Source organism: Lonchura striata, chromosome 4 (assembly GCF_046129695.1).
Source record: "Lonchura striata isolate bLonStr1 chromosome 4, bLonStr1.mat, whole genome shotgun sequence".
Classification (NCBI taxonomy): Eukaryota; Metazoa; Chordata; class Aves; order Passeriformes; family Estrildidae; genus Lonchura; species Lonchura striata.
In genome coordinates this window covers 63,059,110-63,083,183 of record NC_134606.1, presented here as the reverse complement: position 1 = coordinate 63,083,183, position 24,074 = coordinate 63,059,110, and the positions used below count along the sequence as shown (strand labels likewise).

The 24,074-nt window shown below is 40.5% G+C and overlaps 2 protein-coding genes across 7 annotated transcripts in view; one reads left to right on the top strand and one right to left on the bottom strand.

The window, feature by feature from the left end:
• NR3C2 (nuclear receptor subfamily 3 group C member 2) overlaps positions 1-17,824 on the top strand; it is a 187,851-nt gene extending 170,027 nt beyond the window's left edge. For all 5 annotated transcript variants that reach the window (XM_077783015.1, XM_021536593.3, XM_021536592.3 and 2 more), the window contains 3 exons: positions 2,810-2,940; positions 6,558-6,715; positions 15,000-17,824. In XM_077783015.1, the coding sequence (XP_077639141.1) occupies positions 2,810-2,940; positions 6,558-6,715; positions 15,000-15,155 (445 nt within the window). In that variant the 3' untranslated portion in view covers positions 15,156-17,824. The remainder of the gene's footprint in view (positions 1-2,809; positions 2,941-6,557; positions 6,716-14,999) is intronic.
• Positions 17,825-22,821: 4,997 nt separating this feature from the next.
• The window catches only part of ARHGAP10 (Rho GTPase activating protein 10), a 136,799-nt gene continuing 135,546 nt past the window's right edge, over positions 22,822-24,074 (bottom strand). For both annotated transcript variants that reach the window (XM_021536597.3, XM_077783017.1), the window contains one exon: positions 22,822-23,779. In XM_021536597.3, the coding sequence (XP_021392272.1) occupies positions 23,691-23,779 (89 nt within the window). In that variant the 3' untranslated portion in view covers positions 22,822-23,690. The remainder of the gene's footprint in view (positions 23,780-24,074) is intronic.

Below are 24,074 nucleotides of genomic sequence, written 5' to 3'. Positions count from 1 at the left end.
GGTGGGAATGGCTGGTGGCGGCAGTGGAAATGGCTGGTGGCAGCAGTGGGAATGGCTGGTGGGACTGGTGGGAATGGCTGGTGGCAGCGGTGGAAATGGCTGGTGGTGGCAGTGGGAGTGGCTGGACACCCTGCCTGTCCACAGGGCTGCAGGAAAGGTCAGACAAAATGTGAGCTGGGCATTACTTTAAGCCTGTAAGGAGACACTTGGGGAACTTAAGATGGATTAACTGAAGGTGTAAAGTTTAAAGCGTATTATTATGAAGGAGGATTAAACTAAACTGAGCTAATGACACCACTTCTGAATGCGTATCCAAATAGCAGATTCAGAGCTTTGGCTCCACGCTTTTTGTTACTTAAATGTACTTACCTTCTTAAATATACCATAAAGCTACGTGCCCTTATATTCCAGATCTTCATATCCTCTGTTTTTCATGTTGAGAGGTTCAAAAGTTGTGTCAGAGGTGGGGCTGGGTTTCGTTAGATGGGATTTGTCTTTTTTTTATCCCCATTTTTCTTTGTTTTAATTTTCCCTCGTGATGGTAAAAGCATTTGTGATGACTTGATGGCATTTATTCTTAGCTGATGTGTTTGGTGAGGAAAAAAATAACTTTGCGTATGTTATGCTGACATGCCTTAATTTCTCTATGCCTCTTCACTTTTATCATATTTCTATTGCTTTATTTTGCTGCTGCTCTCAAGGTATTAGATATCTGTGCTCTCAGCATCTGAATTTTTCAAAAGCTCTGTACCCTCTTATTCTACACAGTGTGGGATTGAAAACAAAATACGAAGTTGACTCCTGTAAACTTCCACAAAATGCTTGTCTTTCATTAAACAGAGTCATGAATTAACCAACATATTTTTTAGTTGGTAATATTTTGTAAATAAGTAATAAATCAACTTAATTGATTTTTCAGGTGGCAAACTGATTTCAAATAATGTGTTTGATTTGTAAACAAATCACTTAGTAACTCATTCTGTGCATAATTTTATCTCACTACAAACAATGCCATCAGGTTTTCCTTGAGGGTAAGCCTAGAGATCAATATTTGTAAGTAGATTAAAAAAAAAGAATATTTAAAAGACAGAAAGGAATAACTAACAAAAAAAACCCTGACTATAACTGAAATTCTTCTATTTAGGCAATCACATATAAGCAAAACAAGTACAAAGAAAAACAAAAGGCATAAAAATTTGTATGTCAGAAAAGTGCAATGCAACATAAAAAAATCAAGTTTTTGAGTCAACACTTTTACCGTTAACTCGGACAGAGAGTGTTTTACCATCAAAAAAACCAAAAACAAAAGCATAAGAAACCTGAGACAAAACATCATAATGTTTTATTTTACTTGCTGTGTGACTTGTGGTATCTGATGAAAGATCTGTCACTTCTCTCAAACACAAGGATGGTGGCAGTGGCTTTATATTGTGAGGCTGGGGGAACAAACCTTGGTGTCCTGCAAATGTAATGATGGATGTCATAGATGGCTCTTACTTCGAGTGCTGCTGTCTCTGGCCATCTGAGATATACTTCAACGTGTAGAATTTAAAATACAAATGTCCTGTATTAATCATTTGCCTTTTGAGTTCAGTGTGTATCTCTCAGAGCCTCTGGGGAGCAGTCCATGATGCATTATAAAAACAAATACGTATGGCATTACTCCTAGTATTAAATTTAATAATAATAAAAAAAAGAAGCTGGAAGTTCTTAGTCTCAAGAAAAGAGGGTGGAGCAGGGGAAAAGTGCAGAGCCCATCTAACAATGGGGAGTCCGCTTTATTAGTATTAAGGAGGAAAATGAAATTGCTCTGGCAGCAGTGCAATAAAACACCAGGAAGATTATGTCAGTCTTTGTTTGCACACAGTATGATTCTTCTCTTTCACCAGCCAATTTGTATATTTGAAAAAGCATTTGCTTGGTTAAAATAATGAGCTGAACTTCATCCAATTCCCCAATTATGCAAAAAAATGTTAAAAGAAATACAGACAATTGGTTTTGAGCAACTAAAAAAAAGAGTAGTGGTCATTGAACAATTATAGGACCTTGTCTACATACCTGCATACACACACACACACATATATATATATATCACAGTTTCTGCTGAGACAGGCAATTCTCAATGACTCTTTCCTGTAGCTGTTGTGGTTTGAGATGGCAGCTTCAGAAATTTAGCAGAATTCTAACTAATTCTGCCTGAAACTTGAGCAGGATGGGTTAGCCTCGGATTACCTCAGAGAAGAGAGACAAGATCTGAAGTTAAATTTATGAAAGTATATTTAAAGATACAACTCATGTATCCTAATTATTTTATGATTTAATAGGGAGAAGTCTGCATTAATGAACGAGTTCCTTTTTTATATATATTCCTTTATTCCAGATTGTTTTAGATGACTAGTTTGGGAAAAAAAAACACATGTGTTTTGAATATTTCAGTGTTTGAAGAGGAGATGTCAACTGACGGGGGAGCGTATCATCTAGAGCATGCATTCCGTAGGTGTAGGTTTGTTCCTCTGTTGCACCAGCTCTGACCTCTTCAGCAGGCACACTTCCATCAGCCAGGGCAGACAGAGCTGAACAAACCCTGACAATTCAAATACGTTTTAAAACAGTTTAGCCACTTCATTAATGCCATCAGTGACAAAACTCGAAGGATGCTCCCTTCCATTCCTTTTGCGTGGTCTGCTGGGTGGTGAGGTGAGGTCAGCCGTGCACTGGCGGCGTAGGAGCGGGTGGTGCCCGGGTGACCCCCCTGCGGGTTGTGCTCTCCCGTGTTTCTGCTGAGGACGCTGTTCCCCTGTCTCCGCAGGGAGCGGATGCGCCAGTCGGCGATGTTCGAGCTGTGCCAGGGCATGCACCAGATCAGCCTGCAGTTCGTCCGCCTGCAGCTCAGCTTCGAGGAGTACACCATCATGAAAGTGCTGCTGCTCTTAAGCACAGGTGAGCTGGGTCCGGGCTTATGTAGGAATGCTCGTGAATATTCCAGATCCCAAAGAGATGCAGTGATTTTAACCAACTTGACAAAAGGGCCAGACTGTTTCCAGCTGGGCTGCACAATAAGCCTGGGTTTATGCCTTGGGGTTTATCTGCAGTTAGCATGGGAAATGTCTTTACACTTCGAGTGTGTCATGCGCATTGGGGGAACAGGAGTGGCCAGGCAGGGGACTCTGGCCCCCCTTTCCATAGGGAGACCACACCAACAGATGTGCCAGGCACAAGTGCCACAGCTGTGGGGATTGAGGGAAAATCCCTACTCGACATTCAAAGCCACCAGGGTTTGGCTGACTCAACGTGATCTTCAGGATCAAAAGATGTGTATTGCCTGTACTGCAGAGCAGGTGATCTTGTAATGCCAAGTGACTTGAGAATGGAAAGCCTTTTCACAGGCTTCTGAAAGTTTAATAAATGACAGTGTGTGCTTCCTTTATTCTCTTGAGCATCATCATGCTTTGAGTTTTAAGACACAAAATTACATCTTTGTGTTTGTTACAGCACTGTGTAGTAATTAGCAGTTCTCTTGCATCTTATCTGACTGAAAATATTGAAAACCTCCTGTCCCAGTGCAATTATATAAATACACAGGCAGTTTGTACATTACTTTTCCATCAGTAACAGCCTGTAAACCTGTAAGCAAATGTTTTTCTTGGGAATCCGGCTCCTTTTTGTGGGGAACAACTTGGTGACACTGCGACAAGGCAGCTCTGTGGTTCCAGTGCCTGCCTTTAAGGGGAGACATGAGACTGTTCCTGTCAGGAGGGGATTTGGATCCTCTAACAGAAACCTACTGGGGCTGTAAGTTTTTTGGGCTCAGCCATCTCCCTCCCTTCCCTCTTCTGATTGAAGCTGTTACAGCTTGCTGGGACTGTGAGAGACACACACCACTTTTTGGGGAGCCCTTTGTGTCGTGGCCTGCAGAGTCTGACCCCAAGCCCCACTCCACCAAGGGCTGGAGATGGTCAGCCAGTGACTCTAGAAGAGTGGGGAGGGGCTGTGCTCCAGGCTTGCCCTGAGGGGTAAATGGGCTTTTTTTTTAAGGTTGTCACTCCTGGTGTTTCCAGAAGCAATGTGCTCAGGGAGGGTTGGGCTCCCAAAATGTTCTTGAGAGAGTGTCTGGATTGGAGATCTGCCTCTGCAGCATTTTAATCAGTCTGAAAGGGGAAGAATCTTTAGAAAAATAACCTGAAGGCATTCTAAAAATGCAGCAAAATGTCTTTAAGCCAGGTATTTATTATTTGACCCTCTCAAGAATATAAACTAATGAGTTATTGCAAGAGTCTGTTAGGTGAGATCAGTCTAGCCAATTAACTTCAGTGGTCTGGGTCCCTTTCTAGCACACACCACAGTCACTAGAAAACCTGCTAAAAATAGTTTGTTTTGGGACGATCAGGATATTTACTTAGAGAGAGAGAAAAAGGAGAGCAAAATTGAAATGGAGGTGGTGGTAAAAGCCAGAAAGTGTCAAGTGAAGGGCAGCAAACCTGGTGTTGAGTGCTTGCACCTTGGTATAGTCTTATGACAGAAAAACCCAGGTTTGTTTTCATTTAAATTATTTTATTGAATCATGTGATGAATAGAGTGCAAGTTATTCTGAAACTTTCATGGCGACCACATCAAGGAAGTTTCACTCCACTTATATGTGGAAGAAACCACACATTACAACTGAGTTATTTTCTTGCTTTCCACAGACCATAGATTTTGGGAGCTTGCCAACAGTGTTACTGCATTTAATAAGTAAAATCAGAAACACTGGGCAAACCTCCAGAATTTAATGTTTTGCTTGACTTCTCTTTATTTGTGGTCTTTCTTTCTTCCTTAATAATCTGGCTGGGGTGATAGTATAGTAATTTTCAGACAGAACAGTAAAAGACATAGTAGTAGACAAAGAAAGAGTGACTCTAACAGCCTGTTAGCACTGTACATATTAAAGGATCTGTAAAGCCTGTGCATTTTGCGTGAGGGCCACAGCAGGCTCTGATGGCTTTACTTATCTTGATTGATTTCTCTGTATTCATTCACCTTGAACTGAATTTGTAGATTTGTTCCAGACAGTTTCTTTTTTCTGTCAGCTGACTGAGTTTGTGTCTAGAATTTAAAAATTAAATGAACATATGATATTTATATTATGATTGTGTAATATAATTATATAATATTTACCAAGCAGCAGGCAGGCTGGTGTGTAACCTCCTAGGCTTTTTCTAAAGATTCTTCCTTGTGCCCCCTTCCAGCACTTGGTGGCTCAAGTCCCTGCTGCTCTTGTGGTGGTACAGCTCCTCCTTTTTTCCCATTGCTAAATTGCTCTTGTAGCTACTGATGCTTTTTTTAAAGCTTCTACTCTGGAGCCATTTAGGGCAGTTATTACGTGCTTCTGATGTTATTTCAGTGGGATAGAAGGCAGTTCAGAGAATTTAGAAGAGAAGGGACTGTAGGAACAAGACAGTTTCTGTCAAGAGGTTAAGTCAGAGTAAACTGAATTGGAAGATCACTTGTTTTTCCTTTCTCTTTTTTGTAGCTAACTTCCCATTTAGCTTAATCTGACATAGTTTTTTGACTTACTTAGGAAATAAAGTCACTCATGTACAGACCAGTATTTTATTTTCCTGCTATGGACTATGCCTAAGAGATACAGGGAAAAAAAAACCAAAACATTTCATGGTTAAGCAGTGTTCAACTAATTCAGATGTTAAACCTCAGAATCTTTTGAGTAATGCTGTTAGTAACCCCTTCGGAGTTTTCATAGGGATTTGATCCTAATAAGCCATTCCTGTCTGGGGCAGAACCTGCAGGAGTGTTTGCAGTCCATAAAGAAACAGGGTATTTGCTTTTGTAATCAGCCCTGCTGATACTGGTCACAATAAAAAGTATCAGAAAACTGTACTTCTGACCCATTTATAAAATGATGGTTCCATGATCATAATTCTGTCTCTGGCAGATGGAAACTTTAACAGGACACTAGAAATGCTTGCAACTGTCTGTCATGGTCAAGCACTGGTCAGGATGCCTGTTTGGAAAACAGTCTTCTGTTCTGTGCAGAAAAATGGTTCTGTTTTGTTCTAGATGCTATACAGATGCTTGCTAACAGTCAAAGAAATTTTAGATCTTACTTGATGGCATAAAAATGTGTCACTTGCTCTAGCATTTCTGCAGATAACAGCTGTGATTCTGTACCTTCTCCTCCTCTGCCAAGTGTGGGGAATAATTCAAGAATGATAAATCACGTTTTCAACTTCTAACAAAATACCCTTGATCCATCTGCCTGGTTTTGATGTGGTTGGATTGTATTGAAAGCAGTTTGGACATGAGGTTAGCATGTGTCATATTTCTGAGATGTTATCTTGTCCTCTGCCACAGCTCCTGCAATCACACATCTGGAGAGGATGCCTGAATCGCTTGAGAATCTGTGTGATGTTGTTGATCCCTCACCAATGTCTGTAAAATTACGGACTTTACTTAAAGGTTTCACTCCTTCATCCGTTGACTGGTGTAACTGTTTAAGTATGCACATCAAAAGAATAAGCAATGCAGTTAATACTAATTTAAGACTGTCTTTTCAATGACAGTTCCCAAGGATGGTCTCAAAAGCCAAGCTGCATTTGAAGAAATGAGGGCAAATTACATTAAAGAACTAAAGAAGATGGTAACTAAATGTCCAAGTAACTCTGGGCAAAGCTGGCAGAGATTCTACCAACTGACTAAACTTCTTGACTCCATGCATGATGTAAGTATAACTCCTCAGGGAGCGCAGAAAATTTAAGCAAAAAAATCTCCCCATTAAGGTAAACAAATAGTCTTTAATTGTGTTAACTGACAGGGAGACAAAAACAACCGCATTCTTTTTAAGGGACATTTTAGAGAAGTTGTTAGATGAATTTAAGAAGTTAAAATAAGAAGGTAGAAGACATTAAGGTGAAAGGGTTAGTGTATTACACATCCAACATGCCTGATGTGCCAATAAACATGGAATTCATTTGGTGATCTTTTACAGCTGGGTTTGTAGTAATAATGACTTTAAAAGATGCACTGAGTCTTTGAAGACATCCTGGGTATTTGAAGCTTTATTTGAACTTTTTGAGTGGAAGATTCTTTTGGGTTATTTCTGCCACCCTGACTTATTCCAGCACAAGGTGTTTTAGACATCTCAGGTGTGACATGTGATGAATGACATCGGAAACTAAAAGTTTGGTCTCAAAGCACCCAGGCTGCTGATGCCTCTGCCCAGAGTGACAGAGTGGTTGTGGTAGGTGTGGTAGATTCCAGAAGGGGTGTCCATCATGTTGAGCTGTTTAGCTGGGAGCAGCCTGGTTCTAGCCAGTGTAATGGTAAGTGCAAAATTTCCTCTGCAGCAGCAGGGCTGTATCTCCTTTAACTTGCTCTGAGGGAGCCTGCAGCCTCTACAGAGGAAACTGAGCTGGTAAGGTCTCCTCAAGCTGCGGGTTGTCCTAGTGCCCCCTGAGAGTTCCCTGGGCCAGCAAGGCTGGCACCCATCCTCTCCAAAGCTGTGCCACAGTGCAGCAAGTGATGGGAGACTCCTGGGGACAGTGAGAGTGACCTTTAGCTGTGTTTGGGTATGTGAGAGGAGGGCTCCAGCATGCTCATCACCCTCCCAGTAAAATCCGACAAACTGCAGCAAAGGAGAAAACTACCCTGCTCCATCCTGGGTGGGATGGGGTTAGGGAAGGATTTTTGCTGCATGAAGAAGCTTCAGCACTTGCTTTCAGAGCCTGCATACAAATACACGTCTTCGTACTCGACTTAAATTTCATTTTGCAGAGACAGTACAGTATGCAGTACAGTATGGTGCACTTCAGGTCATATCAGTGTAAGAGCCTCAGGTCTGTTTACAGAATGTACACATGGAATTATTTTTCAAATATTGTTCTGTTGTTCATTAAAACATTGCAAACCTTAGTGGGAGGCAGGGGGAGTATTATTAGCACTGCAGTAATAGATCATTCTTCAGAGATCAGGTTTCACTTGCTCAGTGCCAGCAAAGGAAGTTGCAGTGTTTTAGTGGAAAAAAAAAAGGGATGGGTGATAAAATAATTTGCAAGAATTCAGATCTGAACCTCGAGGCAGCATAACAAACCCTGCATTTATGAAGTTTTCTAATCCTCTTCAGGATAGGCAGTGTCTGATTTGTTGTTGAAATGGGAGTGTTTGTGTGGTTAAGGTGACTGGATGACCGGCGCATGCTTACTGGAGAGTGCTCCCATGTCCTACAGACATTTTCCAAAACACAGCATTAACCATTGGGAGCTGGACTAACTAGAAGAAGCTGGCTGCTCTTGCATTTTATTTAATTTTTAATTAAGCTATTTTTGCATTACTTTTGTCTTAATAGTCAAAGGACTTTTTAAAGAAAGTCGCATTGTCAGCAATCTCTGTTAGAAAGGCCAGTTGTCTCCACAACAGTGCTTCCTTTCAGAGATGATACTGGAGACTTGTTCAGCAAGAACACTTGTTTATTTTTCCTTTTTAAAACAATATTTTTTTTTTTTTATTTTTTTTTTTTTGCTTTTTGGTTTTTGAAATCCATCAGAATAAATTTAGACTGGTGATAATATTAATGAGAAGTGAGAATTAATATTCTCTCCCCACTGCCCGTTAGTGCAGAATTTCTCTGTTAATCAACATGAATGCAAATTTTCTGCTTGGTTCCTCAGTCTAGGAGGAATGCTTCCTCAGCTGTCACCTATGTATTTTTAACTTACTCCATTATAATTTCAGAAGATCAGAATATATTTGATGCTGGGCAGTCTTAACTGGAGCTGAGGCCCCATGTTTACATGCTGCTGTATTTTCAGCATTGGCATTTTCAGTGCAAGCTTGAAGGGGCTGGTGCACAACCTGTGCTTGTTCAGCCCTCCTGCTGTATCCAGCTTGTCCATCTGAGCAGAGCAGCATCTCATCACTCATGGAATTCACTTTACCTGAGTGTAGGGGCAAGCAACAAAAAACCCTGCTCCTTTGCACCTCCAGACTTGCTTTCATCAGCCTCATTTATAAGACGTCTGTGAAATCTATGAAATACAGTGCATGGAAATATCAAATTACCGTATGCTTGGCTTATATGAGGAAGAAATAGAAAACCCAAACAAGATGGTTTTACATTGCTCAGTATGCTAAATCATTCATCCAAACAGCAAACATATGTGTAGGTAGAAAAGTGCCAAGCTGAGAAAGCAAGAAATTTTCAAGAAGGCCAGGCAGGCACTTAAATATTTGAAAACATCAGCAACTTTATTTAATGATCCATAAAGCCTCAAAGCACCTTAAAAATAAGAGATGGAGACCCATCTCAGGCAGACAAGATAGACAGGGTTTTGTGCATGTGCACACCTGTGCTGGGCCTCTGGAGCCTGCCTGCAGCCTGCTCTGTCACTCTGTCTGCATGGTGCCTTCTGGAAGCCGTGCCTGCTGAGGCAGCAGGACATGGGTTAGTGGTGAACATGGCAGTGCTGGGCTAGCAGCTGGACTCAGTGATCTCAGAGGTCTTTCCCAAACTTAATGATTCTATGATCCTGTATTTCCTTCTTGTAGGGATTGTATTTCTCTTATTTTGGGTGGCTCAAGTGCATCATGTCCTGAAGAACCACAGTGTAAGCAAGGACAGTGCCCTTCTCTTCCTAGACCCCAAAGTTTTGATCTTCTGCCTGTGAATGGCCGTGGGCATTTCAGGGAGAGATGCACATGCAGCAGTTGGATGGAGGTGAAGTGCCTTACAAACACCCTCAGGAACATTAGAAACAGATGTCCTGCATATGGTATCAAAAACTTCATCTGGATCCTCCTCAGCATCTCCTGTTGGCTTTGGCAGGAAGGGCTGTATCTTGCATGGCAGGCCTTGTTTCATGTAGAGACTGTGTAGTGTATGGTTAGGCAGTTTGCAGAACAAAAGCTGAATTTGGTTTCAATCTGGCTGATACTAAATAGGCTTTGAGTGAAGAGGGCTTTTGTTTCGATGCCATGACATTAAACCCTAATGTGAACCTTCCCCTTGGCAAGGCAGCACCCTGCGCTGTCATTTGCTTGTTGACATTTTCTGCCAAACAAAAATAAATTCTTTAAGGCTCATGCTGCTGAATAATTAATTTTTTATGGTTCCTGAAGGGAATACTTTATAGCTGAGGTGGATCTTTCCATAGGCTAAGAGTGCCAGGATTTCACTCACTTAAAGAGCTGACAGTGGGAATAAGGACACAGATCCTCCAGGGACAGGGTTGCAAGGGATGCTGTGCTGGATACAGATGTGCCTCTGCAGGTTCCTAATCCCACAGATACAGAGCTGCAGATGAGCCCCTCAGCTGTCATCAACACCTTTGGGTACACTTACTTCTGCTGCTGTTGTACTGATCTGCCCAAGTTGCGTTCCACAGACGATGAGCAGTTTGGAGCCTCATTTCATTCCCAGTGCCTGAATTCTCAGGGTGAGCATTTTCTCCATTTATTGAGAGGATAGATCCAGCCTCTACTCCCAGAGCAGCAGCGATGTGGGAGTGTGCCAGGTGTGTGTTGTGGCAGCTAATATGTATCTGTCAAGTGAGAAATTGATTCCCAGCTCCCTAATGCAGACAGAAGCTACTCTGAGAGTCGTCTTGCTCAGTTTGTGATGGTTGGATCCCTCTTCCTTCATGTTTGTTGGGGAAGGGCAGAGCCCCTCTCCTGCTGAAGAGCAAAGGAGACTTGGCTCAAAGTTTGTGCTGGCCAAAGGATGGTGACATTTCATTGCTGTGTGATGCTGTGGGTGCATCCTCCAGGCACAGAACATGAGTTGAACTCAGGCTCTTCTGTTGCATGTCCAGGTGTCAGGTGCTGTGGTTTGGACCTGCACGTGGTTATAAAGGAAACCTGAAGAAATGAGTACAATTCCTCAGTCAGATAAATGCATCTGTTCATGCAGAACCAGGGTCCATGTTGGCTCTGCCAGATACTGTTAGTGCCTAATCCATATGTATTTTATTCACCTTTTACTCCTTTCTAGCATGAGGCAAATTCTCTGCATAGGTATAACCAGAGGCTTTATCCCTTGGTCTTCCCTTTTAGTCCCTGTGACAGTGAAAGGCTTTACTCTTGGGTTAGAGTTCAGGATTTCCTAGGCAGTTAGGAACTGGCCACTGTGGGTCACCAAAGGACACATGGATCTCCAGGAATCAGCCTGTAAGCTGTCCCACAGGGAATAACTTCCTTCCTGAGCCCTCGGAGTAATAACTACTTTACATCATGGGATTTTCATAGGACTGGGAGTAAAAACAAATACAGATGTAGTGGAATAATCAAGACCTGCTTGGCAGTGGTTTTCCTTAGCCTTCCTGGTTGTTGGAGCAGGAGTTTTGTATCCACTGCTCAAAGTGGAAAAAGCAGGAAGTGACAATAGTCCTAAACTCACCAAGGGTTCTGCAGGGTGAGGAAGGAGCTGGGTGGGCAGAGACTCATTTCTGAAAGGGACAGAAACAGGCAATTTGGAGTGTCTTCTTTATATATATATATATATATATATATATATATATATATATATATATATATATATAGGAGAACACTGAAGTTTCTGACAGTAATAGCTGTAGCTAATAATAGGAACAAATTACTCAGCATTGTGTTGTTACCCTACTGCTGTCTTAATTGCTGTCTCAGTAGGCTTAATCACAGAGATGCTCCTGATGGAGAAGTGACTGAGGGCTTTCATACCACACTCAGAGATTCTGAGAGAATTTGTAGAAAAAAAGAAGCACAGAAATGTGCACCCTTGCAAATCCAATAGTTCTTACCATTTCTGGAAATGCAAAGGCATCATGGTGAGATTTCCAAACTAAAACGAATTCTTTTTGCTGTAAAAATGGGGCAAGTGCTCAAAGGTCACTATAACTGTATTAACTTCAGGGACTTCATTAAAGGATTCATTTTTTTAAATTATGGAGAACAGTATGCATGAAAAAGTCCATTTTATATATACCCCACCCTAATAACAGAAAATTACATTTGATTAATACTCCTATTTCTCAGAGGTGCTCAGTACAGCATACAAATGCAAAAATCGATTAGGTAAAAATATCAGAATTGCTAAGACTGCTGTAGCCTTGGAAGTGTTTGAAGCGCAGCACACTGCAGGGGTAGTGATGAGAGAATTGGGAATTGTTTTAGTTGTGGCCTTAACTGCACTGCCAAGCTGTAAGTCTTCAGAAGTGCGCTTCAGTAGCTGAAATAATTGAGATTGTAGAAGCTGGGATGTTTCTAGTCACCATTGCACTGCTTGTGCAAACAGCAGTGCTTTCACTCTCACTGCTAAATTGGAGTTGTCTGTCACACTGCTGGACTGGGGGAGCTCTCAGCTTTTCCAGTATAAACCAGCAGAAGTAGAGGGTAGTAGTGTAGAAGGGTATAGAAACTAAAATGTAGTCAGGAGTTCTCAGAGCACAGGGATTTTAAAAGGCTTTAAAGATAATGATCTATATTTGATCTAGGAAATTCATAAGGTACATTTAGAGGTGATGGATGCTGGATAGCTCATGTTCACTTGCTTGTCACCTGTGGTGACAGTCACTGCAAAGACAGAACTTGTGTGTTTCAAGAGAAAACAAACTTTTGGATATCCTTACTGAAGAGGGAATTTAATTTCTCTTTTAAAGCAAAAGTCCATCTAAATTATTTACCTGTTACAAATCAAAACTCCAGACACATGTTGTTTGGGATACAGAAGCAAGGACTTAAATTTCAAAGTTAACATTGCCTGTGGGACTTGAGTATTTCATCCTTTCAGTGCATCCACATGCCAAGGCTGCTGAGCTGGCAGGGGCTGGTACTTTTGAAAATGCACTGGAGCACACCTGCAGAAAATAGCCTGCTCATGGCTCAGCTCTTAGTCTCACAGCTTTATCTGTCTCACCTTAGCACAGTGTTTACATTTTCGTACTTCCGAGCTGGCTTTCAATTCTGCCACATTTGTTCCTCTTTATTTTAAATTAATGCTTTCCCAGTCCCAAAAAGCCATGCAGCTTTCAAGGCTGGAGTTAAAAAGATCCTGACGGCAATCCTGTGGTCCTAGTGACATACGGGGTGGCACGTGCTTCCCAGTCCTCCCTTTTTCTTTATGTGGATGACTATTGTCAAGTGTGTTAAATCTGATAGCTTAAGAAAGTGGAACAAAAGTTTTAGCAGACTAAATAGGTATAGAAAATACATTATCCTTAGGGCTTCAGTCCAAGTGTGACAGCATAGGAGGGCTCTAGGGATTTTCTTTTAAACTCTTGCACAAACTTAACCATTCTCCTCTGTGGTGAGATTCGTAGTGTGCTGTGCTATGCTGGTTTTCACCCACTGGACTGCAGACTTGTTTATTGAATAGAATAGATTATGCTTCCTTCATTAGTGTTATTTTTCATTTCCCCTTGTCTGCATATTCACCAGACATAAATGTGTACTTGGTACTACTAAAAGCTTGCAAAGAAGTCAAAATTAGTAGTTTCTAGGTAGGATTTCCTGTGACTTGTCCCACTGAATCCAGAGGCTCCACAGGGGTGTGACGAGGCAGGAATTCACTTGACCTGCACAGAAGGCAGTGGGACAGAGGTGATCCCAACCCCCTCTCACATTCAGTGATGTGAAAGAAGTTTAGGAAAAGAAGCACATTCACAGGGTCATTGTCAAGGCTGTGTTGGGGTGCAAGGCTTACTTTGGACTGGTATTTGATGCCAGAGGCAGGGAGGAGGGAGTGGCAATCAGACCAAGATAGTTTCCTTCACTTTGGTTTTGTGCTGTTTAGACTATTTTTGGCACAGCATATATGCAGTAACAACCTCCTCCTCCATGGGTAAAGTAAACCTTTGAACATCAGCATTTTTTCCTTGAAAATCAGATTATGTCTATGCTACTTATTTAGCATGCATCTGTTTAATTAATTAGTGTTGCTTCATGACATGCCAGATCATCAGGAATGACCTAAGCCCCAGCAAGCAGACTCATGTAGTGCTCAATAGCAGCAAGTCATGTGTTCGAGTGATCTGAGGACTTCTCTGGGATGTTTATAAACTGCTTACATGTTTGCAAGAACAGCTGTGAAAATCCTGAAAATGAGCAATACGGTATGGTGTTACAGGATGGAAAGTTGCTGCCCATATTTTTTTATTCATTTCCTTTTCTGCCTTCCAGAAGTCCACTTTTATTTGTTGTATCTTTAACAGGGGCTTTATGGCAGAGGGCAATTCTACATGGTAAGAATTGAAATTACAAAATTGTGTTTGATAAACTACACAAGCAGAAGTGTTTCAAGTCCTCTGCAAGGACATGAGGTGCCAAAATTAATTTAACACTTGCTTTGTAAATAGTAAAGGCTCTTTCCTTCAATCACACAAGTTTGTGAACTGCAGTGGAAGTTCACATACTCACTGAAACCTGAATGTGCTTCATTCCTTCACATTTCTTAAAGACTGGGAAGGGTCTAACATACTGTAAGGTTTTAGGAGATGCATTTAGGTCACAGCGACCAAAAAAGAGATTGTGTCTCTGTAAAACCTGAAATGCCACAGTGATGCAGCAGTTGTGTTGCTGAGCTGCAAACATCAGCTGCTCTGGCAGTTGAAGGTTGTGGGCCCTGGAGAATGCACTGAAGTTAACCAAATAATCTGATTTAATGAATACACATTCATTCACGGTGTATGCAGCTGAAGCTAGAGATACAATAGTTTATGGCTGATCTTTTCCCCCTGGGCAGAAGCCTTTATTTTTGTAGACCTGGAGTTCTTGTAGTGGCCAGTTGCTGTTAGTAAAAGTGCAGCTAGGCTGAAAAATCAAATCTGTGGTCTCTTGGGTTTTCCTAGTTTGCTGATTTTTAATGAGTCCAGTAGCCCTTTGGCATTTGGGTTCTTTTGTCTGCTTTATAACCCCTGTAAATGGACTGTCAGGTCAGAGTAAGATTGTATTTCTTGTAAATAATCAATTATCAGTAAGCTGTTGTTTGCATGCAAAAATACTGGTGTTTTTCCTAAAAAGTGTTTCTTTCTGTATTTCAGCTTGTTAGTGACTTATTGGAATTCTGCTTCTACACCTTCCGAGAGTCTCAGGCACTGAAAGTAGAGTTTCCAGCCATGCTGGTGGAAATCATCAGTGACCAGCTACCAAAGGTGGAATCTGGGAATGCCAAGCCCCTGTACTTTCACAGGAAGTGATAGAAAATGTCTTAAATGGAAGAACTTTGCCTTAAGTTTCCCTGTGTTATTCCACACCCATGAAGGACCCAAGAAACCATATTTTAAACATGCTCTTTACACTTGTTCAGCAGTCTCTGAATAGGCTAAAATCATACAAAGGGTTTGGGGGAATGGCAAGCAGTTGACTCGGATTTGGCAAGACCTAGATGTTTGGAAATTACCCCAAAACCCTAAAACACTTAGAAAATGTACCTGTTCCTCTGGATGAAAAGCCATATCTAGTCAATAACTCTTTGATTTTGATATTTTAACAGATGGAGTTTTAAATATGCCATGTAGTTTCTGGTATTGTTTGCTTGTTTTAAAAGGGTTCAAGAACTAATGAGAACTTTTTAAAGCTTACCCTTGGTTTGCACATAAAACGTAAAGTCAATATGGGGCATTAATATTCTTTTCTTGTAAAAAAAATAAAAAAAAAAACACCAAAAAAATACAAACAAAAACTATATATACACACATATATACACAAACACAAACCCTAACGTGTAAAGTAATAACAGAACATTTGGTGTGGAATACTGTTATCCCCACCTGTGGCATTTGTTATCCCATGTTATCCCATCATAGATATACACTGTGTTAAGTGTCCATTTACTATTTAATTCAAAAGGATAAGATGTGAAAAACAAATGCCCTGGTATCAATTTATAGTATCTATTGTGCTGGCTTTACAAATAATTTTTTGCAGTCTTTTGCTGTACTGTACATTGCTGTATGTATAAATTGTGAAGGACCTGAAATAAGGTGTAAGGAACTTTTGTAAATGAGACAAAAATCTTTAATGGTTAATAGGATGAACGGGAAAGTATTTTTGAAAGAACTCTATTTTGCTGGAGACTATTTAAGTACTATCTTTGTCTAAACAAACAAGGTAATTTTTTTGTAAAGTGAAATGTTCTGCATGCATAATGAACCGTTTACAGTGTATTTAAGAAAGGGAAAGCTGTGCCTTTTTTAGCATCATATCTAATTTACCATCCTACAGTATCTGTTGTAAATAACTATGCTTAACCTTTTCAGTTGTGTTTTAAGCCTTTCTATTTCTCTCTCTATTTTCCTCCCCTTTTGTCTCTCTTGCAAGCATATGTGACTTGAGCTCATCTTAGAACTCCTGCTTCATATATCTGTAGGAAACTACACATTTTTGTGTTTGCCACTTTACCAAGGTTTCATTTAACAAGACAAATTATGATCTCTCTCCAAAGCTTTTACCAGCTTAATGATCTAGTGAGTTCTTGCCCACTATTCCCTTTCTCTCTCAGGGGAATAGGGGTGAGCAACATGTTGAATGATTTTTCATTTTTTTACTAAGGTTTCCCAGATTGTTTGGTTTTGTTTTTTTCCTTTGAATACTGGATCTATAAAACATCTTAAAAGGTCAGATTATTATTTCAGATGGGCGAGATTGATTTCTGGTTATGCTAAAGGGAACATGCAGATCATTACAGTAAGTATATCAAAGAGATTTGTACTGGTGAGAGGGATGGTGAGGGATGATAAGGGCAGATAAGCTGAGTAGAATTTTTAGTGATAAACTAAAAGTGTCTGTAATTTTGTAAGCATTTTTGTAATAATCGGGATGCATCCAAGAAGACAAATGTTCACACTACAAGTTCAACTCAGTTGGTCTGATTTTGTCTCAAAAATGTTTTCTCTAGAATAAGACTGCAAAGAAAAGAATTTTTGAGGTGATTTTCACTATTTCATGATTTATAAGCAACTACAAGATTTTGGAGTAGAATAGAGAACAGGTGAACTTTTCTGAGGTTCAAATGTTGCTACCATATGCTCATGTTTAAATAGAATAGATTTTCAGAGTCCTAATCTGTAGTGTTCTCTCTGGGTGCCACTGGTATTTTTGAGCTATAGTGTGTCCCTTGGCCGGTCAGAATGTAGCATTTCTTGTCAATGGTGGTTGAATTAAAAATTCTACACCCTTTCTGAACTCAAATTTGGAGGTGCACTGTGGTGCACTGAAGACAGTCAACGCTACTTGTCTTTTTAAATGACACCTGCCTTATGCAATGGGTAATCTGTAAAGACTGTATTCAGAGAGGTTTTTTATATATAAATATATACATACATATATTATTTGCATTTTGGAAGTCTAATTCATAGGCAGATCTTTAAATACTGACCTGCACAGCAATATGAAAGCCAAACTTCCAACATGAGATATACAGCATGCAGACTGGTTGTTTACAGTAAAGACACAGTCATACATCCATCTTTTAATTTAGTTTTTTTTTTTTTCTTTAAAGTCTAAAATAGAATATTTCAAAGCCAGGTTCTGGGTGAATACAGTCTGCAGCAGCTTTTTATATTAACAAAGTTACTGCCTCCTTTTCTGTCTCAGAGTAACTTTGCTTGACTAAAATAGCAAAGCCATATTCTACACTTCACTGTTAAATGCCTGTCCCAGTCCAAATTGTTGTCTGTTTGCTCCTATTTTTGTACCTTATTACTTTTAATCTTGGTTTGGTACAATTCATAATTCACAGAAACTTCATATAATTAAACACACTAAATTAGTTTTAAAAAGCAATTTATATCTTTATGCAAAAACGTATGTCTGTCTTTGCAAACAACTGTAAGCAGATTATAATAAATCCTTTACTTTAATCACCTGTTGTTTATGAAACCATTCATTGATTATTATTTTTTGATAGAATCATTGAACTAATAGATACAATTGGATATAGATGTTGTAAGAGGCAGTATTCTCTTATCAAGGACACTTAAGCAGAATAGCCATCACTTTTTTAATCTAAACCTGTGTACAGAAAAAAGAAAAAGAAATCGCAAAACCCAGCCCTAGTTTTTAGCTACCAGGAAGTTCGTTACATTCTTTTGAATTTGTTTAGAATGAAATAGGCATTTGTCTCCTGCAAAATACAAGACAAACTATAACAGCTTTTAGAAAGTGGGCTTTTGTTCATTGAGCTAAATTATTTTGTTGTAAGAAGGAACAGGGATATGCAGCAAGAGCATTGTATACACAGTTAAAATGTAAAATAGTGTAATGTACTGCAGTGGGTATTTCAGGAATACTACACATCGTGCAACTGAGCAGTTGCAGAGTAAAATAGAAAAGACTAAGGTTTGCAATATCAAAATCTTATTAAAATAAGATACTTTACAATCAATCATGCAAAAAGCTAATTCACAGGGTGGTGTTTTTCACTGACTTGTTTAAACATTTATGAAATTAAAAAATTCTACAGTTAATGCACTTTTAATTGTTTATTAAAGATTTGACTTTTTTTAGAGCAACGTTTTCAGCTGGAGGTCAATGACTTGATAAGATAGACAGCAGTTCTGAGGCCAGGAAGCTCAGAGGAATGTTTAAGAATTCTTGGAGTTTAAATAGATTCCTGGATGAAAAAAGCAGCCAGCAGTATGGTGTAAACAGTAAAATCTATGCATAATGATGCATTTATAATTAGGGGTTTGCTTCTGTATGTTTAAAGCTTTTTAAATAAATAGAAAATATTGTTTGGTCTTTATGTTAATGTCTGCAAGTACCTATTTTTCTTTTTTTTATACAAATTGTACAAATATACATGAATTAAACTGGTTTGATTGCAAGTATTTCTTGCATTTTAATCTCAGCTAGCTGCTGGTGCAGTGATATCCTTAGAGGCAAGCCTTCTGCTCATGTAGGAACTATACAGAACCAGAGAGTGGGTTGGGTTGGAAGGGACCTTAAAGATCATCTAGTTCCAACCTCCAGTCTTGGGCAGGGACACCTTTGACAAGACCAGGTGCTTAGAGCCCCATTTAAGCTGGACATGAACACTTCAACATAAAGTAACTCAAAATGCACTATAACATCTTTCCTCAGACAGCTGAGTGTTGGTTCCAGCAAGCGCCATCAGCTCCGGATGTCGCCGCAGCTGCCACGGCTTTGGCCAGGGAGCAGCTCCTCAGGCTGTGAGACAGGGAATGTCCAACACCGAGCAACGTGGTTCATTTCACCTGGGTCCCTGTGCTTGACAACCCATGTGCTGACACTGTTCCAGGCAAAAGCTACATCCCACTGGAAGAAACAAACCAGTCTGGGCTCCAGTTTTTGTTAACCTTCTGCTCTTTCCTTTGGCCAAAGTTAGTGAATCCCTCTTGCACTGGGAGAGATTCTATTTTATATACACAAGGTCTCCCAGCTGACCCTGCCTTTTCAGAGTCAGACCTTTTCCAGTTGTAGTTACAGTAAGATAGCAGGAGTTTTATTTCTCCTTCTAACTACCTTAGTTTGTTCTGGACACTCTCTCAGCAATTCACCACCAAGTTCTGCACAAAGCCTGGTCTGTGGTGTAAAACCACCATTTAACTGCATTTTGGTCTTTTAATAACAAGTTACATGAACTTTTTTATTGCCAAAAAATCCTTGCACCTGCTTTCTCTTTGCTGAATTGTCAGAAAGAAAGAATAGTAGGGGATCAGCAGTGTTAAGAAAAATTTCCCATATGTTTACAGGCAGATGCATCTGTCATTTGCTGTTCTAGAAATAAGACAATGCTATCACTACTTAAAACCAAAATGAAACTTGTAACCTGACCTCAAGCTGAGGCACTCGGGTGTCTGCAGAGATTGAGAGTTCATGAGGAGTACAATATTACTAAGAAAGGAAGGGAAGAAATGTCCTTTCCTGTCAGAGATTGTGCTTGGTAAACCATGCCCTGCCATAAGGTTTTTGAGGTGTTCTTACATTAATTGTAGATGTTGACAGGGTGGAGTTTATTTGGCGCTTACCTGTGGCTACTGCAAGGACAGATGAGGGCAGACTGTTGGACTCTGATGTAGAAAACAATGTCCAAGACACATTCAGCTGAAGAGGTGAAACTCCAGTGATGACTTTGAGTGAAACCCAGTTTAGCACTGGTACATTTACAGCCTACACAGGCCCTCTGTCAGCAGCTTTTCTCCTTAAACTGCAAACCAGGTAAGAATTGTGAAATTGGTTAAGAGAACAAGGAACAGCATTAAGGAAGGCAAGTTTCTGACCAAGTCTCTTCTGTGACACAATTACAGTGGCTTAGCTAGCAAACAGTGTGGTAGGAACTTGTATTTTCATTACAGGATAGATAAGTCACCTAATGGGATTTTTCTTTCACTCATGAAAGACAGCATCTCAAGGAAACCTACCATGAAGATCAGCTGGAACAACACATAAACTTCAGCACCTTGAAAACCCCAGGGCTTTTTACCCAGCAGAGTGGAAGCACTGCACCCTGGCCAGTGACTAACAGGCTATAAATTTCTGCTGAGCCCAACTAGACAGGAGTCTCAGCTTGGTCATTAATTATTCAGCAAACATATTCAACCTTAATCCCCAGGCTGAGGGATTCAGTCTCTGGCCCCACAGTGATGGCAAGGCCAATGCCATTTGGCATAAAAAGCTTATTTGGGTTTTTTTCCCTAATTCACACTGTCATGCATATTCACTACCATGTCATGCATATTCACTACCAGCAGCCTCAGCTTTTGAAAAATGCCAAGACCATGGCCCTGCCCACAGTAACCAGCACAGAGCAAGGGAAGGGAACCCAACCCAAGGATTAATTCCCCTGTGCCTACAGGTGTGACAGGAGAGCAGTTCCATGAAAGAGGACAGAGGCCACACCCATGGAAAATGACCACTCCTGCTGCCAGGCCAGGAGAAGGACCCTGCAACCAGCTTTCTCCCAGATGGACTGACTCCCTGGCCTCCTTCCTGTCTCAACAGCACATTACTGCACTCCTCCAAAATCTACCAAGCCATGGTAGATGGCTGCCAGAAAAGAGGTATGCACTAAAGGCCACCTTCAGTAAAGCAAGCAATCTCAAAAGCCTGACTTCCTTTGTATTCTATTTCTTTTTTTTAACTTTAGCATCTTTTAATCTCCACTTCCAAGCAGTCAGTACCAAGGGCACTGTTCACAACTCTGCTCAGCAGTGAGGATGAAGAATAAGCTGTGCTGTGGCTACTGGGCTGTGCAAGTTTGTACTTGGCATTGGTGTAACTGGGCTGATGTGGAAACCCATCTGGTGGGTAGCAATTTCCACAACTGAATTCCTCAGAGGCAGTGTGGTTAGCCTGAAAGCCAGATCTGATCTGGCTCAGCTCATACCACTGCTTTCAGACAGCAGCTGGGATGTGAGAAAGTCTGGATTAGTGTTACCTCTGTTCAGTGTATCACTTCTCAGTAGAAAAGTTTTCTTCTTGTTTGGGTTCTGTGTAGCTCCAGGAGTAACAGGAACCTCAAAACATCTCACCTAAAGGTGAAACAGGCTCACAGGACTGGATGGAAGAGACACTAAGACTATTATTGCTTCTCTTTATAAACAATCTCAGTTATAAGGAAAAAAATCCCCACGACACAGAGCTAGAGCTGAGAAGCACATTGAGAATTTTGGAGGACAGCAGCCAGAACAAGATTGAACATGCAGGTTTAAAACAACAAAACAAACTGAAACAACATCCAAAGCTTGAAAGCTTAAAGTTATCAGAGCTTCACCATCTGACAAGCCAGCATACCTAGCTGCCACACCTGCAGGGCTAACACCAAAGATTTATATTCTCCCTCTCCTTTCAACATTTTCTATCAAGCAGTAGCCATGAAAACTGAGTTTGGCACACAAATCCCACCCTGCCTCCAGAATGACTCTTTAAGGCCACAGAGGAGTTGATAGAACTGTGGGCCCAGGCAACAGGAGACCCAGCCAGAACAGAGCTTTGCCACGTGAACAAATCTGAGCAAAGAAACCTGCAAGCTGTTGCTGCAAGTACTGGTGCAGCTATTTCCTTAACACTAAATCAAGGAGCAAATCAGTCAGAATTCATTTTCAGTGCTTGGGCTACTTCGCCAAGACAAGAACTGCCTAAAAGCTTTGGGCCAGAGAGTCATTGCTCCAATACTAGGAGAAATCTCCAAATGAAACTCCTCCAAGCAATGAGGGTCAGTGCTGGAGAGCTGTACTGGCTTGGCCCACCATTGCTCCATCTGGAAATGATTTGTGCATACTCCAGTGGTCTGTGTGGGCAAAGGAACAAATTAATGGCATAGAGTTAAATCCTCAGGGGGAAAAGCCATCCCAACCCCAAGGCAGCATTAACCATTAACTGGTTTACTAATCTCATTTGTTAGGGAAAACTTGCAAGCTAAGTAGAGCTGCAGTAAATGACTTGAAATCCACAGAGTCCAATTTAACAAATAAGTGAGCCTGTATTAGCATGTCATCCTGTCACACTTCCCTGCATTCTCTCCACTGTCTTACCTGAAGGACAGAAAAATAGAAAAATTAGTGATAAACTGCATGTGACTTTTTTAAAGTTCTACAACTTTTGAGGCATCAATAAGACCTTGCAGTTGACAATTAAAGAGAAGGAAGACAGGCAAGATGAACAAGCAGCTAAAACAGACAACAGATAAAATGCTGGAATTCTCTAGGATTCAAAAGCACCATAGCCAGAGATTCTCTTTTCCCTTTTGGTCTGAACTTCCAGTTGCCTATTTTGCGTGAGGAAAGCTCCCCATCCCTTTTGGAACCTGCCTGAGGCTGACTGCACAGAGCTGCCAATAATTATTTCATGCCACAACTTCCAGAACCAGAGCAAAATATTCTGCAACATAGGAATGACAAGTCAAATAACAAATAGCATTTTATTTCATTTACAGTGATATCTTTGAGTAGCAAAGGAACCACGACATATAGGAGCCTGTAATAAAAGTTCATGTGTCTTATCTTTATAAAATAAATGAAATCATACACGCAACATAAACAAATGTGCTCTTTGAAGACATTTGAAAAATGTCATGTCTTGGTAACTATTATTTTTTACTTACTGATGTCTGTTCTGCATTGGCTATTCCACTCTGAAATATAATTTAATTGTCAGCATGATAGTTTTTCTTATCCATCAGTATCTTCCAAACCTAAAATGATCATAGAATCATAGAATGGATTGGGTAGGGGGGACCTTAAAGACCATTTAGTTGCAGTCCCCTGGTCCACTAGACCAGGTTGCTGAGAGCCCCATCCAACCTGTCGCTGAACACTTCCAAGGGATGGGGCATTCACAGCTACTCTGGGCAACTTGTGCCAGGGCCTCAGCACCCTCACATTGTGTTAAAAATGGTGGCTAGCAAAGCATAATTTCCAGGACTCTTAAGTTGAGTCAAAGATCAACCAAATACTTGACTTCAAAAGCTATTTATCTTGCAAACACACATACTACTACTGCTCTTTACAACTGAAAAAACAAGCACCCTATTAAAAAATTAACCTACCCCTCCATCCCTCTTTCTTGCCCCCCCCCCCCCCCCATTCCAACCCTCAAAGAACCATTTTTTTTAAATTCATATTTGGCAACACTTAATGTCTTTATACAGATTAAGATCTCCAATCCACAGTCCAGCTCTTCACTGATTAAAAGCAGTCACAAAGTAGAGACAAGTGACTAGAACAAAAATCCATGGATACCATGTACACCTTGGCGTTCAATGCACAAAGCTATAAAAACTGAACATAATTTTGTGGAATAAGTCCTCTCTTGCCATTTAATGTGCCTTCTAGCCATCCTGGCTCTCTGGAAAATTGCACTGCAAAAGAAAAAGACAGAAAATTAATGCATCTTTTTATGTTTGAATTAGTACTTTTCAGCTTTAGCTCCATGACACCAGGCAAAGCATCCATAAAAATTTCCCTTCATCTGCAATCACCAGTTTAAGAATCTGGCTAGGAAAGATAAAGAAGATTATTAACTTGACTTAAATACTTCATAATATACTTCTGCAAAGCCTACGTGGTGAACTAGCTTTTTAGGTGCAGGAGACTTCATTAAGGAAATGGTTAATGGAGCTTAGGACAGTTTTATAAAATAGAAAAATCTGTGCC